This window comes from Pteropus vampyrus, unplaced genomic scaffold (genome assembly GCF_000151845.1).
Source record: "Pteropus vampyrus isolate Shadow unplaced genomic scaffold, Pvam_2.0 Scaffold50, whole genome shotgun sequence".
In the NCBI taxonomy this organism is placed as follows: Eukaryota; Metazoa; Chordata; class Mammalia; order Chiroptera; family Pteropodidae; genus Pteropus; species Pteropus vampyrus.
The window spans coordinates 2902469-2918806 of NW_011888831.1; the positions used below are offsets into that span (position 1 = coordinate 2902469).

Sequence of the window (16338 nt, forward strand, 5' to 3'; positions counted from 1 at the left end):
TTGCTGATGACCCCTTGGCTGTGTTAAGGCAAAAGCCTTGTCTCTGTGAGAGACACTATGTTGAACAGGCTGCACAGGGCACACGGGCGAGCAGGATGACTGGGTGACCCAGTGGCTCAAAAATGAGATCATCTCCTGAGGCCCACATTGGGAATGGAGAGGAAGGGGCTACCACGTCCGCCCCTGGGGTTGTAGGTGGTAAGACCCCCCAGAGACGGGTCTTCGAGAGTGGAGAGTTCATGAGCCCATTGAACCAGTCCCTCAGCATCTTGCACATCTCTCCAGCACTGCGCATACACCCCAGCTAGCTTCTCTGCCTGCCTGCCCCCAAAGACTGGGAGTCCCGGAGGAAAAGCGCCACGTCTCAGTTATTTCCAGATCCCCATTGCCATCTGGCACAAGGCCGGCATGGAGCAGACATCACTGGGCATTTATTGAATGAGCCATTAAATGAGCCTGGGGAATAGGTGCTTTTCCCTGACTGAGTCTAGGCTTGTCCTTGAAGGGCCCCCATCAAGCTTCTAGAAACTGTTCTGTATCAACATTTCCTCAGGAGGCCCTGACCAAGTTGGCCCTGTTTCCTCTGACCTTGGCTACAGGGCTGCCTTCCTGCATCCCTCCCTCCTTACCTGGGCTTAACTGTTTCAGAGCATGTCCCCATCCCAAAGGGAAGGCACCGTGGAGTGACAGTTGTCCGGAACCACCACGGTGTTTTGGTGAGTGTGCATGGATGGGTAGGTGGAGGGCCTTGGGGAGGCTGGAGCTGCCCCCTGTGGTAAACTGGTGTTAATACCAGTTCTGACTTGTATGTTATTCTTGGAGCCGAGCCCAGCTGTCGCCCTGGTGCCAACAATAGGGCTGACCGTGGCTTTGCCCATGAGACCAGCACACAGACCTAGGTGCTAACCTCATCTCTGACCTTGGCACTTACTCCTACCCCTGCTGAGGGGTGAACAAGCTATTCCTGTGTCCCCTGCCTGGTTGAGACACTTGGTTCTAGGTGGCTGTGACTAGGGGGCGTGGGCTGGGGGTGACCCAGGCTCATTCCCTCCTTTTCTGCCCCCTCCCCCAGATCTGCATTCAAGTGGTGGCCCGGCGGCCCCACAGCCTCAGCTCAGAGCTCACAGGCACCTGCAGCCTGCTGGCCCCCGACCTTCGTCCCCAGGCCCAAGTCTCCTTCTCCAACATCGGTAAGGATTGGATACTCACTGGCTTTGGACAACTCTAAAGAGATCTCCCTGGGTCTGCAAGAAAAGGCACAAGCCTACTGCAGATGCAAAGGGATAGAGAGGCCCAGAGAAGGCAAAGCAGGCCAAGGTCCCCCCAGCGACGGGAACCAGTGCAGAGCTAAGTGTGGGCTTGCCTAGAGAATAAAGAGGAGAACAAGGAGGCTGTCTGACTCTGAGCTCTTCCATGTGTAATTTTTAAAGAAAATCTCCTGGATCCCGAGGCACCCGTGGATGCTGGAGATTGCTACAGGAACAAAAAAAGCAGCACAGAGAATACAGCCAGGCGGCGTCGGGCTCTGAAGATGGAGGAGGGAGAAGAGGAGGAAGAAGGAGCTGGTGAGACCTGGGTTGCTCCCAGAGGCTATTAGAGCTGACACCTAGGCCAGCGACCTCCGGGAGTGAGGTGTGCCTAGTTCTGGGAGATGGGGAGCAGTGTCTGGATTCTACAGGCCTGGCCAGTTCAAGCTCTGTCCCCCTGAATCTTACAGTGGGGAAACTGAGGCCCAGAGAGTGGGAATGATGGGAGTGACACACAGTCAGAGTTGAGCAGGTTCTGGCTGTCTCTCTGCCTCTGAGACAAAGGCTTCCCTCTCGGGAGCTTCACCGACTTCTTCCCTGAACTGAGCGCTTGGGGCTTGAATGGGGTGGGTACCCCACAGGGTAGGATGTGCTGCCCTCACTCCTGCCCCAGATTCCATGCCCATTCCTGACCTGCTCCCTGTCTGGCCCAGGCACTGAGATCGCCATCATCCTGGATGGCTCAGGAAGCATCGATCCCCCGGACTTCCAGAGAGCCAAAGACTTTATCTCCAATATGATGAAGAACTTCTATGAGAAGTGCTTCGAGGTGGGTTTCTCTAGGAGCTAGATTCACACAGTCTATTTCTATCTATTGCTGTGAACAAACCAGCTCAAAACAACCACCATGGATCTGTTCACAGTTCTGTGGGTCAGTTATTTGGGCTGGGCTCAGCTGGGCAGTTCTTCTGCTGGTTTGCCTAAAGTTTTTTTTCTGTAGCTGTGGGTATTTAGCTGCTTGACTGGGACTAGAGGGCCTAAGATGGCCTCACTTGTCTGGCCATGTATCTCCAGCAGGTCAGCTCAACATTTCCATGGCTGCAACATTCCAAGAGGGCAACACCCAATGCACGCCAGCCCTTTTCATGTCTCTGGTTGTATCCCATTTGCTGATGCTCCATTGCCAAAGCAAGTCATGTGGTCAATATGAATGGGATGGGACTCCACAGGACATGGATTCAGAGAGAAGTCTGTGATTCACTAGGAGCTTACACCATCCTCCACCCCTGCTTGCTTAGAAATTTAGCATCTCTTCCTGCCTGAGATGAGGAGTGAGTGGATTCTTCCACTGCTTCTAGAGGGGACCATTCAAGGGCCTTGGGCACGGCGACTCTGCCAACCTCCTCTCCCCCTCGGCCCTTCTCTCCAGTGCAGCTTTGCCCTGGTGCAGTACGGGGCAAAGATCCAGACTGAGTTTGACCTTCGATACAGCCAGGATGTGGTGGCCTCCCTTGCCAGAGTCCAGAACATCACTCAAGTGGGGAATGTCACGAAGACTGCCTCTGCCATGCAGCATGTCCTGTGAGTGTGAGGGCAGTGGGAATTACCTGAGCACCTACTGGGTGCCAGCTCATGGCCCTGACCAGAGGCTCTGCAGCATCATGCCTGGAGAGGTGCTGGACAGAACCGCGAAGAGGAGAGGATCAGGGTTCTAGCTCTTCCTTGGCTAAGAGAGGAATGTGAGAGCTTTCAATCCAGCTTTAGTTGATGGATGACACCGCAGTTTAGTCCTCCAAAAAATCTTCCAAAGAATCCTCTTGTGAGTGGAAGTAAAGCACAGTGCTGACAGGGCTGGGCTCAGTGGCCAGGCTGCCTGGGTCCACATTTCAACTCCAGTTTGTACTTTTGAGAACTTGGGCAAGCTGCCTAACCTTCTGTGTTTCAATTTTCTCATTTTAAAAAATAAAAATAATCATAGCACTTGCCTTCTATGATTTTGTGAGGATTAAATGGTTTAAACTCTGTGCTGTGCTTACAGCAGTGCCTGGCACGTAAGTGCTATGTAAATATTAGCCACTGTTATTCATGTCATTATTATTCTTACACATATGCACAAGGAATAGACTTGTGCTGTCCAGCACTTTCCTATTGGGAGCAGGTACGGGGCAAGAACACCTGTGTTGCAGCCCTTCCTCCACTCAGCCCTGCTTTTTCTGGGCTTTCGTTCCCCTGTGAGGGCTCCTTAATTCTCCCCAATCCTAAAACAGATCTGTGAATAAAATCTCCCCAAGCTCAGCCATCCCTCTAGCAAAGTTTTCCCTTCTTTTACTCTCACCTACTTAGGGACAACATCTTCACGCCAAGCCATGGCTCCAGCAACAAGGCATCCAAGGTCATGGTGGTGCTCACTGATGGGGACATATTTGAAGACCCCCTCAACCTCACGACTGTCATCAACTCTCCAAAGATGCAGGATGTCGAGCGCTTTGCCATTGGGGTAAGACCCAGGGGCAGGGGGCGTCTTCTGACCCTGTATAGCCTGGGTGGGGAGGAGACAGGGTTTGGGGGGCTCCTGTCAGCAGCTTACCCAAACTCTGTGCTGTTCACAAAAACTCACAGACTTCTCCCAGTCCCCATGTCCTGTTCACCACTTGCACCCCAAACAGGTCTTCCCACAGAAGGCTAGTCACAGCTCGCTTGCCCAGCAGTGATGAGGAGAGCAGTGGACACTCTAGGAGCCCACAGGAAGGACAACAGGGCAGGGGTCTTGAAGGAGATGGTGCTGAGCTGAGTCTTAGAGGACAAACAGGAGTAGCTGGCCTAGGGCACGGGGAGGCGGGAAGGGTTCTGCAGGCAGAGGGAACAGTGTGTGCAGAGGTGAGAAGAGGCCTGGTGTGTTCAGGAAAACACGTGTAGATTGGTAAAACTGGCAAGAGTATGTGGTGGGGAGAACAAGGAACAAGGAAAGAAAGAGGCAGGTGATAAAGGACCTGAAGGCCAGGTGGCAGGGCTCAGTGCTCTCCCTGGACCTGTAGAGCCCTCTGGGCTTGGGAACCAGCCAGCCCCCACGGTTCCACCCTATTGACCTGGGGCCTCTGTGCAGGTGGGAGATGCATTTAAGAAGGCTAAGACTGAGAAGGAACTGAAGCTGATTGCCTCGGCCCCCAGTGAGACCCATGCCTTCAAGGTGACCAACTACACAGCACTGGATGGGCTGCTGAACCAACTGCAGCAAAGCATCGTTCGTATGGAAGGTGAGGGCTCTAGGGGCCCTGGCCACCCTGTGTCTGTCCCCTCAGCATTCAATAGGAAGCCCTGTGCTCAAGCCCCACCCTTGTCCTACTGCCATGTGGCACTCTGGGCAACTCCTGTCACCAATCTGACCTTCAGCTGTTCCATCTCTAAGGCAACAATATCCCCAGCCCTCCTCACTTCCTTGAATTTCCATGAAGCTCTGATGAACTGACCTAGTGCTGGATAAAAAAGGATGACTAGAGCATGGTTCCTGCCCCCAGGAGCTCGCAGATGAGGAAACTGAGGCCCCCAAAGAGGGAAGGAACTGCCTAAGCCCTCTGCCAGTAGTTGCTAAAACAGGACCCATATCTCTACTCTTGGCTTGGTGCTCATCCCATCACACGGAATCTGGCTCTCTCTGGGAGCAAGGCCAGGCTGGACCCTTCCCTGGCTTGGTTTCTTCCTTCACTTTGCTCACAGCAGTGTCTCACTGGGCTTCTTGGCTTCCAGGCACGGTGGGAGAGGCCCTTCACTACCAGCTGGCACAGGTTGGGTTCAGTGCCCAGATCCTGGATGAGGTACGTGGCTGACTCAGCACCAGGCAGGCTTGCTATAGAGACGGGGTTCCAGCAATACCCTGGGACTCAAGGACCCCTGATGCCTATGAAAGAGCCTCTTTAGAATAAAGGAAAACACTTCTGCCTGCTCACCCTACTCTGGACTTCCGAGGTAGACAAAAGAATGGCTATATTTATTATGAGAGGGCGTCTTGTTCTGTGTGCTCAAGGATTGAGCAGTTCTTAATACAGACTAGTAACACAGGTTTTGGCCTGGATCAGCTTGGCAGCCAAGTTGCGTACTTCTCCCCACTAGAGGCACTGTTCCCACAGATGGGCTGAGATACAGGCATAGTGAGGACACAGCCCTTGTGCATGGTAGAAGCATGATAAGCCCTGTCACTCAAACCAGGTGGGACTTGCATGCCAGGCTCAGGCTGGGCAACCTGCAGAGAAGGAGATGAGCACTGTCTTCTCAGTCATATCTCTTTTAATGCTCCACACTTGGGCCCCGAGTTCGCTTTTCTGCTCTGGGGGTTGTTAGTACTAGAGGGTCGGCTTCTCTGACAGGGTCATGGGTACAAGGCAGGAACCCAGTATTTGCCATCTCGCCTTCCTCTTGCTTTGCTGGCCAGATGGGAAAGGGGCCACTGGACACCCTTTTTCCTCATCAAAGTTCACTGTGCTGGCTGGTAGACCTAAGGCCTATGTGGCTGTCCCGGGGTTCTTCCCTCTCAGATGACCTCCTATCCTTGTCCTCTGCAGGGGAAGGTGCTGCTCGGTGCTGTCGGGGCCTTTGACTGGTCAGGGGGCGCGTTGCTCTATGACATTCACAGCCGCCGGGGCCACTTCCTGAACCAGACAGCGGTGGACGCTAAGGCTGGAAAGCACAGCTACCTGGGTGAGGGCAGGGCCTTGAAACTAGCTAGGTGAGGGCATGGCCTAAGCAGGGACACCGAAACTGGACTTCAGGCTTCACTAGGCTTCCTGGTTGGGAATGGCTCTGATCGGTCACACAGACTGAGGGATGGGCCCTGGTTAGGGTCCCTGATGCTGAAAATTAGGGCCTCCTGGAGGACAGGGCCTGCTCAGTACCCGATTCTCAGGGTGGCCCTGGGTGGCTACTTAGGGAAGACAGGACCTCACCACTGATAATAGTGGTGTGTGACCCTTCACTCCTCACCTTGGTCCTCGTGTAGTAGGTGTGGAATGAGTATTTTCTGAGTGAAGCTGTAAATATGATGATGTGTGTAGACCACATCTGTGTGATGGGGCACATGTGTGTGATCAGCAACAGTGGGAAAATGGGAGTGCTCCCTGATGCCAATTTTAAAGAAGATGAAAAAGATAGTCTCCTATTTTGCCCTCCTGCCCAGGCCACTTTTAAGGCCTGGCTGGGAAGTTGGGGGGCCAAAGGAGTGGCCCAGAGGGAGCTCCCCATCACAACCACATCCCTCCCCCAGGTTACTCAGTGGCTGTGCTGCATAAGACCTGTGGCGTCACCTATATGGCAGGGGCTCCACAGCACAAGCAGCGTGGGGCTGTGTTTGAGCTCCAGAAGGAGGGGAGAGAGACCAACTTCATGCCAGTGCTGGAGGGAGAGCAGGTACCTGCTGGGGAAGGACCATGGGACTCCCCATTATTACAAGTGGGGGATCCAGAGGCCCCAGAGGAAAAAGGATGGATGGGCTCCAGGGTACCCAGTGGATTGAGGACCCAAACTAGGCAGAACTCAGGCACAGCTCAGTGCCTCTGCCCTGGCTTTGCATGTCTGATTGCCAGTGGTTTCCCCATTATGGGAGATCAGGCTGTCCACCCAGTCTCCTGTGTTACTCTGGTGAACAGACTGATCTGAAATGACCCAAATTTGCTGGCTCAAGAAGAGCAGGAACAGGGGTCTAGCCTTGCTGAGGGGTGGAGGAGGGGGCCTCCCAGTACTCCCTGTGAGCTGAGTTCCTCCTGGCTGTAGATGGGGTCCTATTTTGGCTCTGAGCTGTGCCCTGTGGACATCAACATGGATGGAATCACAGACTTCTTGCTGGTGGCTGCTCCATTTTACCATGTTCACGGACAGGAAGGCAGAGTCTATGTATACCGTCTGAATAAGCAGGTGGGAGAGTCTCCTTCTTTGCAAGCTTGCTGGGGTTGTGGCTACTTAGCCTGGTGTGGAGATGATGGAGGCTGGAAGTGCCCTGGCTCTGCCTTGCACCAGAGGGCAGTGATGGGGAGGTACTCAGGGTGGATGGCAGCCAGATGGGGCATATCCCACTTTCTCACTTTCCCCACCCCATCATCTCATATTGATAGTGATGACATCCCAAATAACTGCATGGTTGACAAAACATGTTTTGTCTATGATCTCACTTGTTTCTTTAGTAATTATGGGATGTAGCTGTCACTCCCACTTTACAGATGAGGAAGCTCAGGCTCAATGATGTTGAATCTTGTTCAAGTTTACATAGCAAGTATGGGATAGAGCCGAGACTAGAACCCAGGCCTCCCAATTGCCAGTCCAGTGCCCTAACTGTGGGAGAAGAGGAGGCAGGCTCTAGTCGTGAATGACATGGTGGGAGGACTCCAGCTTTACCACTTGCTCACTATGTGACCTTGGGAAGGTCCCTTGCCTTTTCTGAGCCTCAGAGTCCCTGCTGGAGGATCCAGTCCAGTGAGCATGGCTCCTGGGGTGGGAATGAAGTGGGCGTCTTACATCCCCGTCTTGAGGGCTGAGCTGCCTGTTTGCTTTGCAGGATGGCTCCTTCTCCTTGGCACACATGCTGAGTGGGCACCCCAGGTTCACTAATGCCCGATTTGGTTTTGCCATGGCAACAGTGGGGGATATCAGTCAGGATAAGCTCACAGATGTGGCCATCGGGGCCCCCCTGGAGGGCTCTGGGGCAGATGATGGCTCCAGCTTTGGCAGCGTGTACATTTACAACGGACACTGGGACGGCCTCTCTACCAGTCCCTCTCAGGTGACTACAGGGCTCTCTCCTGCCTCTATTCTGGGGCTCTGATCTCCTCGGATGTGATGTCCTGAGCCCCAAGTCAGCTCCATTCCTAAGTGCCAGACAATCCCAGGGGGCTGGGAGTGCCCAACGAAGGGCAGAAGTCACTCAGGCTGGTGGGAGGATCTGCCTCACACAGACCCTTCAAGTGGGGGTGGGAGGTTGTGGCAAGATCCAGCCACTTCCCTGACCTGTATTTTCCCCCTTTGGCATTCCTGACCTGCCTCAGATCCTCTTTCCTCTCTTTCTGTTCCTTTTCTGGCTCTTGTTCCCCACCCAACCCTCCATGCCTTAACTGTTATCCCCCAGACTCCATTGCCAATCTCCTAATCTACATCTTTTATGGGCACTTTTACCCACCTCCAGCTCATTTCTCTCCTAAGGTTTAGTTCTGGGTGTCCAGCTTCCTCCTCAGCACCTCACCTGGATAGCCCCGAGACATCTCATTCCGACCCTGCCCAACCGAAAGCATCTTCTTTTCCCCAGACCTGTGACTTCTCTGCACCCCCACCGCCCTCCCCAGAAACCTGGAATAATCCCAGACAGCTGACACCCAGCACAGCCTGTCAGCCCCCATGTCCTAACAATTCTACCTCTCCTAACCCAGCCCTTCTTCTCCATCTCCACCACCCTTGCCCCTTCCCCTTCTTTCCCATCTTCACCCAGTGTCTCATTAGACATGCCCACCCTATACCCCAGCCCCACATCAAGCCTCCTTGCACCAGACTGTCCTCCCGTTCCCACTCCAACTGGCCCCTGGCTGTTTCCTCAGCCACCGTGTTCTGTCCCATTCCTGGCTTTCCTCATCTCCCTTGTTAAGTCCTACATGCTCTTCAAGGCTCCGTTCTAATGCCATCTTCCTTGGGAGACCTTGCTCTGCTCTTTCCAGTTTCTAAATTGAGGGCTCCCTGGGGTGGGGACCGAGGCTGATCTGCTGATTTGAATAAAACCAGAAAGACTCCTTTTTCCCTCCTCCACAGCGGATCAGTGCCTCATCAGTGGCCCCAGGACTCCACTACTTTGGCATATCTGTGGATGGTGGCTTAGATTTTAGTGGCGACGGCCTTGCTGACATCACCGTGGGCACTCTGGGCCGGGCGGCAGTGCTACGGTAGGAGTCTGCTCTGCCTTCTGGGGTCCCAGGACCCAGCCTCACCCACTTGCCCTTCCCTGAATGGCCCCATGAAGACACTAGGCACTGATGGGAGGAAGTAAGTGAGGTGGTTTGGGGCACTGGCTCTGCCCATCTGGGTCTGAACCTCAGTTCTCACTTAATGGTGGGAGCTTGGGCACGTTATTGAAGTCTAAGACCCAATTTTCTCATTTATAAATGGGAATAATAATAGTGCCTACCTCATAGAATTATAAAGATTAATTGAGAGAATCTATATAAAGTATTTATTTAGCACAGTGATGGCTGCCATTATTAATTTCAGAGATTCTGGGCTTATCCCTAAGTGAATTATCAAATTCCATGTCCATAAATAAGCTGAAGGAGCACCTATCTGCCCTGTGTTCTCCACTAAGGCCCAAACCTGGCTGTCAACTCAATAAGCCTCTTAGTATCTCAAAGTCAGCATGTCTAAGAACAGACCTCTTATTCTCACCCACTCCTCCTTGTCCCCTAACCGATGCCACCCCAGGCTTCCCATCTCAACAAATGATACCATTTGTTCAGGACAAAAACCCAGGAGTCATCCTTGATTCCTCTTTTCTTACCCCATCAACACATTTTTGTTGGCTCTGCCTCCAAAATACCTCCCCATCACTTGCCTGGATCACCACCATGGCATTCTTCCCTGCTTCCACTCCCTGTACTTCATTTTCCACGCAACAGCCAGAGTGATCCCTTCATCCTGCTGCTTAAAACCCTTCAATGGCTCTCACTTAGGATAGAATCCAAATTCTTTACCATGGCCCGTAAAGCTCTCCGTGGCCTGGCCCTGCCCTGCTTTGCCTCCCCATCTCCTGTTACTACCCTCTGTCTCACTAACTGTGCTCTAGTCGTACTGACCTCATTCCTACCGCGGGCCCTTTGCACTCGCTGTGCCTTCTGCCTGGAATGCAGTTCCCCTAGATCTTCATATAGCTGGCTCTTTCTTGTTAACAGATCTCAACTTAAATTGTTTCCCCATTAGTGAGGCCATCTCTGACCACCCAACTTAAGTAGCCCCCATTCTCTCTGACCTTATCCTATTTTTATCACAGCATCACCTCACATAGTATTTTCCTGTTTCTTCTAGTTTATTTGCTTGTTGTCTATCTCCCCCTAGAGCAGGGATTTGTCTCTTTTCCTACTGTATCCTGAAGACTCAGAACAGCAGCTGGCACATTAGAGATGTCCAATAAATATTCATTGAATGAATGAATGAGCCAAGTACTGATCCGGAAGTCCTATGGTAACTTCTCATGGTCCTCTTTGCTGTCTCGTTTAGCTCAAGACCTGTGATTCGCCTGAAAGTGTCCATGACCTTCACCCCCAAAGCGCTGCCCATTGGCTTCAACAGCAGCGTGAATGCGTATTTATGTTTTGAAATCAGCTCTGAGACCACAGCTGCTCAGTCAGGTAACAGGCAGCCCCGCTGACCCGCCCAGTGTTGGGGTCATTCCTTGTTGGCTTCAGTAGGGGCCAGGGGTGAGGGTTTGTGTATTATGAGGTCCTGGTATTTGAAATCCCTCCACTTGGAGCTTAGTTCCTTTGACATTAGGTTCTGTTTAATGTCAACTGCCTAGAAAAGGGTGATCTGCTGTTAAGTCAGCACTCTGAAGGGGTTAATCTGACCCTGTTAGGAAGAGGGGCATTGTACCCTTTATTCAGGGTTCAAGGGTGGAGTTTCTGAAAGAAGACTCAGAAAAAGGCAGCCATTTTCCCATCCCCATCTACTGTGCCTAGGTGTGTGTATGTGTAGGGGCTCCTGAGAAGTGCCATTCCTCTTTCTGATTTACAGCTTCTTCCCTTTCCTCCTCACTGTGTCTCCCTGCCTTAGGTGGCACTGGTTAACCTGTCAGAGGCCTGGCCTTTCTTCCCATCCTCTTACCTGGTATTGGTTGGGAGGCTGTTTCCAGATAGCAGAGGGTGGGCCTGGCTTGTTGACAGCCCAGGTACTTATTGCCAACCCAAGAACTCCCCTCCAGAATAATCCATCAGCAACAGACCCAGGGTGTACTCTCTCGGTAACAATCCCTGAGATGTCTCTCTGATTCCCACAGGTCAGAAAGCACTCTATCAGGTAGGGTGGCTTTATCGCAGAAGGAGGCCATCATCAAATGTGAGGGTAAAAAGTGACAGGCCTATCAGTTCCAGCATATAAGCTGAAAGATTCAGACCACAGAGTGGCTGCTGCTGAGTGGCTGTGGGACACTGGGCAGGTGTCTTTCACTCTCTGGGCCCTGGTTTCTATTCTGTACAGTAAGGGAGTTGGTTCAGGTAATCTATAAGGTGCATCCAGCGCGGCTGTCCTCAGGTTTTACTCTATGGTTTCTCTCTCCATTCTCTGTATTATTCCCCCTCCTCCTTTTCTCCTTCAATGCCAGCCTCTGCCCTGAGCCCTCCTTCTCCTAGGGAAGACTGACTCGGCCTTGGAATACGCTGCTTTGGGTTTGGGGCTAGAGCACTGAGGTACCCTAGTGCCAGAAGACCACGAGAAAATAACCTTTGAAGTGAAGAAACTCGAAAGTCCAGCCCTAGGGAAGTGCCTATGTAGGAATACCACTCAGGAGGGGCTCATAAGGAACCTCAGGCACAGTGGAGGCCCCGTGTCTGTGGCTTGCCCATTCTAGCCTCATCAGGAAGGTCTGATCTTCACTCCCAGGCCTCAGAGAGACATCTCTGAACTTCACATTGGACGTGGATGTGTTGAAGCAGAGGAAAAGACTACGGTGTTCAGACAGAAGAACTTGTCAGAGCTACCTTTGGGAGTGGTCCAATCTCTGCAAGCCCTTCCTGCTCATTCCCACAGAGGGAGAGGTAAGTGAGGAGTTTAGAAGCATCCATAGGGATCTGTGTTTTTGAGAAGAGAACTGAGGTACATGCAATGAAAGATACCTATCTGTCCATACAAACTAGGCAATTAAAATAATCATAATAGATCAAGAACCACATAATGGTATGGGAGATGGAGTTAATTATACCAGAAATCTAAATTAAAAAAACCTACCGAAATTGAACACTAACTATATCTCAAGCTTCCTAGCAGCTGAACAAAAAAGGAAATACTGTAATTGCTGACATGTTTCTTGGTAACAAATTGAGTATAACAGGGTCCCTTCCCCTTTCCACGTCATCTAACCTCACTTGATAACAATAGTGGGGCTGAGGGCCCTTCCACAAATCAACGTCAGAAAATTGAACTAGAGAAAGCAGAAATGGAAAGACAAAAGTTATCATTTGCAAAGGTTTACTCCTGACAAAGGTGCCTCAAAACATGAAAAAATGTATTTGTCAGGACTCAGAGCCTGACAGGACCTAGAGCTTTGGATCTATAAGGATAATTTATTCTAATAACCTTATAAATTATGCTTTTGGCTACACATCTGTTTCCACATCTGTTCAGATTAAGAAAGTTTCTAGAGAGTCTATGGCTTCCTTAAATAAAAGCATAACTACCTTTTCCACTGGGAATCATGCTCATCTGCTTTCGTGTTCAGAAATCCTACCATGGCAGAAAGGTTCACTCAGAGAGAATGGCAAATGACATCCCAGGCAATCAATCTCCTTTTCTTTGGTTTTTACCTCTCTAATATATCCTCCATGCTGCTTTGAGAAAGATCATTGTAAACACAAATGTCACCATGACTCTTCCCTTCTGTGGTTCCCATTTGCTCTCTGAATAAAGTCAAGTTGTTTTTTAACTCCTGAGGGCCAGAATCCCTTTGTGATTGGGGCAGGAACCATAAGGAGTTATGAGATCTGAGGTAATAACTGATCAAAGGAGATTTTTCCAATGCTCTTGGGAGTTTGGTTAAATGGAAGCTTTCCATTTCAGCCTGGTTTATTTGGAAGAGGCTTAGGACTTCTGGCTCACCACTCTTATTATTTATTTCTTATTGTGACTACATCAAAGTTAAAAGTATTCTCCTTGTTGTACTCTCCCCCACGTCCAACTCCAACTCTGCATTTCTTGGTGACTCTGCAGCTCTGTGAAGAGGACTGCTTCTCCAATATCAGTGTCAAGGTCAGCTACCAACTTCAGACCCCCAAGGGCCAGAGGGACCATCTCCACCCTGTCCTGGATCTCTACAGTGAGACTTCTGCCATCTTCCAGGTGATTCTACCAACAGCTAGGACCAGACCCTCCTGGGAGCCATTCCCCAAAAAGCACCTGCTCCTCTAACTTCAAAGACTGTTAGAGTTGGGAGGGTCTTTAGACAGTATTTGGGCCCTTTACTGCACAAACGGGGGAAGTGAGTTCCTGAGATGGTTGTTAGTTTGCGTAAGGCCTTAATGGTAGGTAACCTGATCACCAAACCACCCACCAAGACTAGTTCTTCTTTTATGTTCACAAAAAGTGCTTGCTATATATTTAATGAAGGATATGAATACATTGCCTGACTTGGCAACGGTCTCTGATGACTGTGGTGGGGGTCCCATGTGGGAACTGGACTGGAGCTGACCTGCCCTGCATTGTAGAGAGGATGTCCTCTGCACATCTGTCTACCCAGGTCCTACCCAGGACCTTCAGGCTGAATGTCTGGCCCACAAAACTTGCACCCTAACAGGTGGGTAGTGTCACAAGAAACTTTTCTCATACCTAAGGGAAATCAGAGGGAAAACACAATCAAATTTCCTGATTCTATGATATTTAAGGTGATTATGTTCTTACCCGAGCTCTAGACCCCAGGATATTCTTTAGTCTTTATTCAGAGAGCCTTATGGGGTATAGATAAATCAGCAATATCAGAGAATTGACATGAGCATTAGAGTCATAATTACAATTAGGTGGAATAAATTGAGTCTCCAGAAATAAAACTAAAAAACCAAAAATAGTTCACGCTGGCACAGAAAACTTCAGATAACACATTTCCAAGTAATCATAGGATACTTCTGACTGTTCACTATTTTTACCAAAATGCTCCATATTAATTAAATTATATAAACCTTTAGCTCCAGTTTTGGTCAATACCCAATGCATAGTCACAGATAGTAGTAAATAGAAATAAGAGAGCAACATAATCAGGTGACTGTTTCACTGCTCATCTGCCTAGGAAGAGGGAGAATCAGGTTCCTTATGAACAAAGATTGTCATCTTAATTTTTTTAGGCAAGAAACTTTATTTTTAATTTTGTAATAGTATATATATTTTGTAAAGAATTTTTTAAATTTTGGTACTGACAGCCAGTTAGATGATTCAGAAAAGATCTGGAGAACTACTGTAATAAAGTTTTGTCAATAAGTATATTATTGCTAATTATATATATTCTGTTTTTAAAAACTTTATTTTGAAATATTTGGCTTACTAAAAAAGTTATAAGACTAGTCCAAAGAATCCCCAGGCATTCTTTAACCAGATTCTCCAAATGTTAACATTTTTACATTTTATCACATACTTTATCATTCGCATTGCTTTATCATTCTCAATTTTTATAGACAGTATATATACATATATTACACACATATGTACACATTCATATTTCTGAACCATCTGAGAGTAAGTTACAGATATACCTCTTTACCCCCCTATACGTCAGTATATAGTTCCTAAAAGACAAGGACATTCTTACGAAACCACAGTACAATGATCAAAACCACGAAATTAAGAATGATAAAATACTATTATCTATAAACTTTATTTAAATGTTATCAGTTGCCCTATTAACATCCTTTATAGCAAAAGAAAAAAATTGTTTTCTGGTCCAAGATCATTCTTTACATTGTCATAATTTATATTTAGTCTCCTTTAACCTGGAAGTTTCTGTCTTTGTTTAATAACTCTAACATTTCTGAAGGGTACACGCCAGTTATTTTGTAGAATGGTCCTCAACTTGAATCTGTTTGATGTTTCCTCATGAATAGATTCAGGTTATGCATTTTTGGCAGTAATATCATAGATGTGAAGTTGTGTCCTTCCAAGTGCCTCCCAGCAGGAGGCATCTCATGTGGCTTTGTCCTATTACTGGTGCTATTTCCCTTTGTAATTAATGGGGAGATGCCTTGAGATTAGGTATGTATCCTGTTTAACATTCATTCATGATTCCTGTCTTAATCAATTATTACTTTGATAGTTTGGTAAAGATATTTTTTATTCCACTGATAAAATGGGTGAGAAGTGATATGGTATTAATTTAGGCACATAGATATTTCCAGAGAATGAGTTCTAGCTGGGAGGTTAAGGTAGTTAACCCTGCTCTCTCACTGGAATTGGGTGAAAGAGAGCAGGTTACTTGGTTATATTAAAAGCAGAACTGGAAAAACCCTGCTCCAAACTGTTGACCCACTGAGAGCTCCAAACTCTGACTTCTGGAAAATGCATCTCCCTTCTCCACAAAGTAGAAGGTTTCCTTTCTAGCTCTGGAATCCCATTCCAGCTCCAGGCCATGGTAACAGTCCTTGTATAAAGCCAGCAGTCCTTGTATAGAGCCGCTGAGGTGGTCATTGGCTGTTGAAGAGATAAATGCAGAGATTGCCCACTTAAGGAGCTGGCTGTGTTTCCTTCACAATAAAAAATAAACCTAGATTCTTTAGGAATTTTGATTTTTTCAAGTCAGGGCTTTCCAGCCTTGACTGGGCCTTTGGACCCAATGAGACTTTCTGAATTAGCTTTAATGTAGGCAAGATTGCAAGGGGAATGTTTAACCTACAGAAAAGACTAGCCATGGGGACAGAGTACATTGCAGGACTGGATCTTGACAATATTTAGTTAGGTATCCTCCATTTGTGCCCCTGCTGTTGCTGCTTGAAAGGACTAAGGAAGCCTTTCTTCACATAGGTTTTCCTACCCGAAGTATTCAAAGTAGTAAGTTGTGAGTGTTGCAGCTTAATCTGCATGATGTGCATGTGACAAGCACTCCCACAATTCCACAAAGGTCACCCTGTCTTTGATTTGGCCAGAGGACTGACTTGTGGTATACCTGTGTTATAGGACCTAGCACGCCCCCTACTTTACAGTCACCCATCACCTGACTGGTACCTGACTGTCACCTCCTACCCATAAGATCAAGGAATGTCACAGTCACAGCTCTCTCGGTCATGTGGACACAACCTCAGCCTGTCAGCCTTTACCTCTCTGTAACTGTACCTTAGAGTCAGCATGAGGGACGGGTGTGTCCTAGGGAGATCATGAGGCAAGGCTGCTGGGG

General features: G+C 49.1%; 1 protein-coding gene and 1 long non-coding RNA gene across 2 annotated transcripts in view; one reads left to right on the forward strand and one right to left on the reverse strand.

Annotated features, from left to right (window-relative positions):
• ITGAE (integrin subunit alpha E) overlaps window positions 1-16338 on the forward strand; it is a 56527-nt gene that overhangs the window by 22797 nt on the left and 17392 nt on the right. Inside the window, 17 exon segments of the mRNA XM_023530369.1 lie at window positions 649-716; window positions 1073-1190; window positions 1431-1565; window positions 1961-2076; window positions 2677-2828; window positions 3591-3744; window positions 4351-4501; window positions 4992-5059; window positions 5804-5939; window positions 6502-6644; window positions 7008-7148; window positions 7786-8010; window positions 9024-9154; window positions 10479-10609; window positions 11856-12010; window positions 13179-13307; window positions 14264-14283. Coding sequence (XP_023386137.1) covers window positions 649-716; window positions 1073-1190; window positions 1431-1565; window positions 1961-2076; window positions 2677-2828; window positions 3591-3744; window positions 4351-4501; window positions 4992-5059; window positions 5804-5939; window positions 6502-6644; window positions 7008-7148; window positions 7786-8010; window positions 9024-9154; window positions 10479-10609; window positions 11856-12010; window positions 13179-13307; window positions 14264-14283 — 2173 coding nt within the window.
• On the reverse strand, window positions 14316-16338 carry LOC111739394. The gene is made up of 2 exons (XR_002780232.1): window positions 16278-16338; window positions 14316-15638 (listed from the first exon to the last, which is right to left on the reverse strand). It is a non-coding gene; the product is annotated as an uncharacterized LOC111739394 (long non-coding RNA).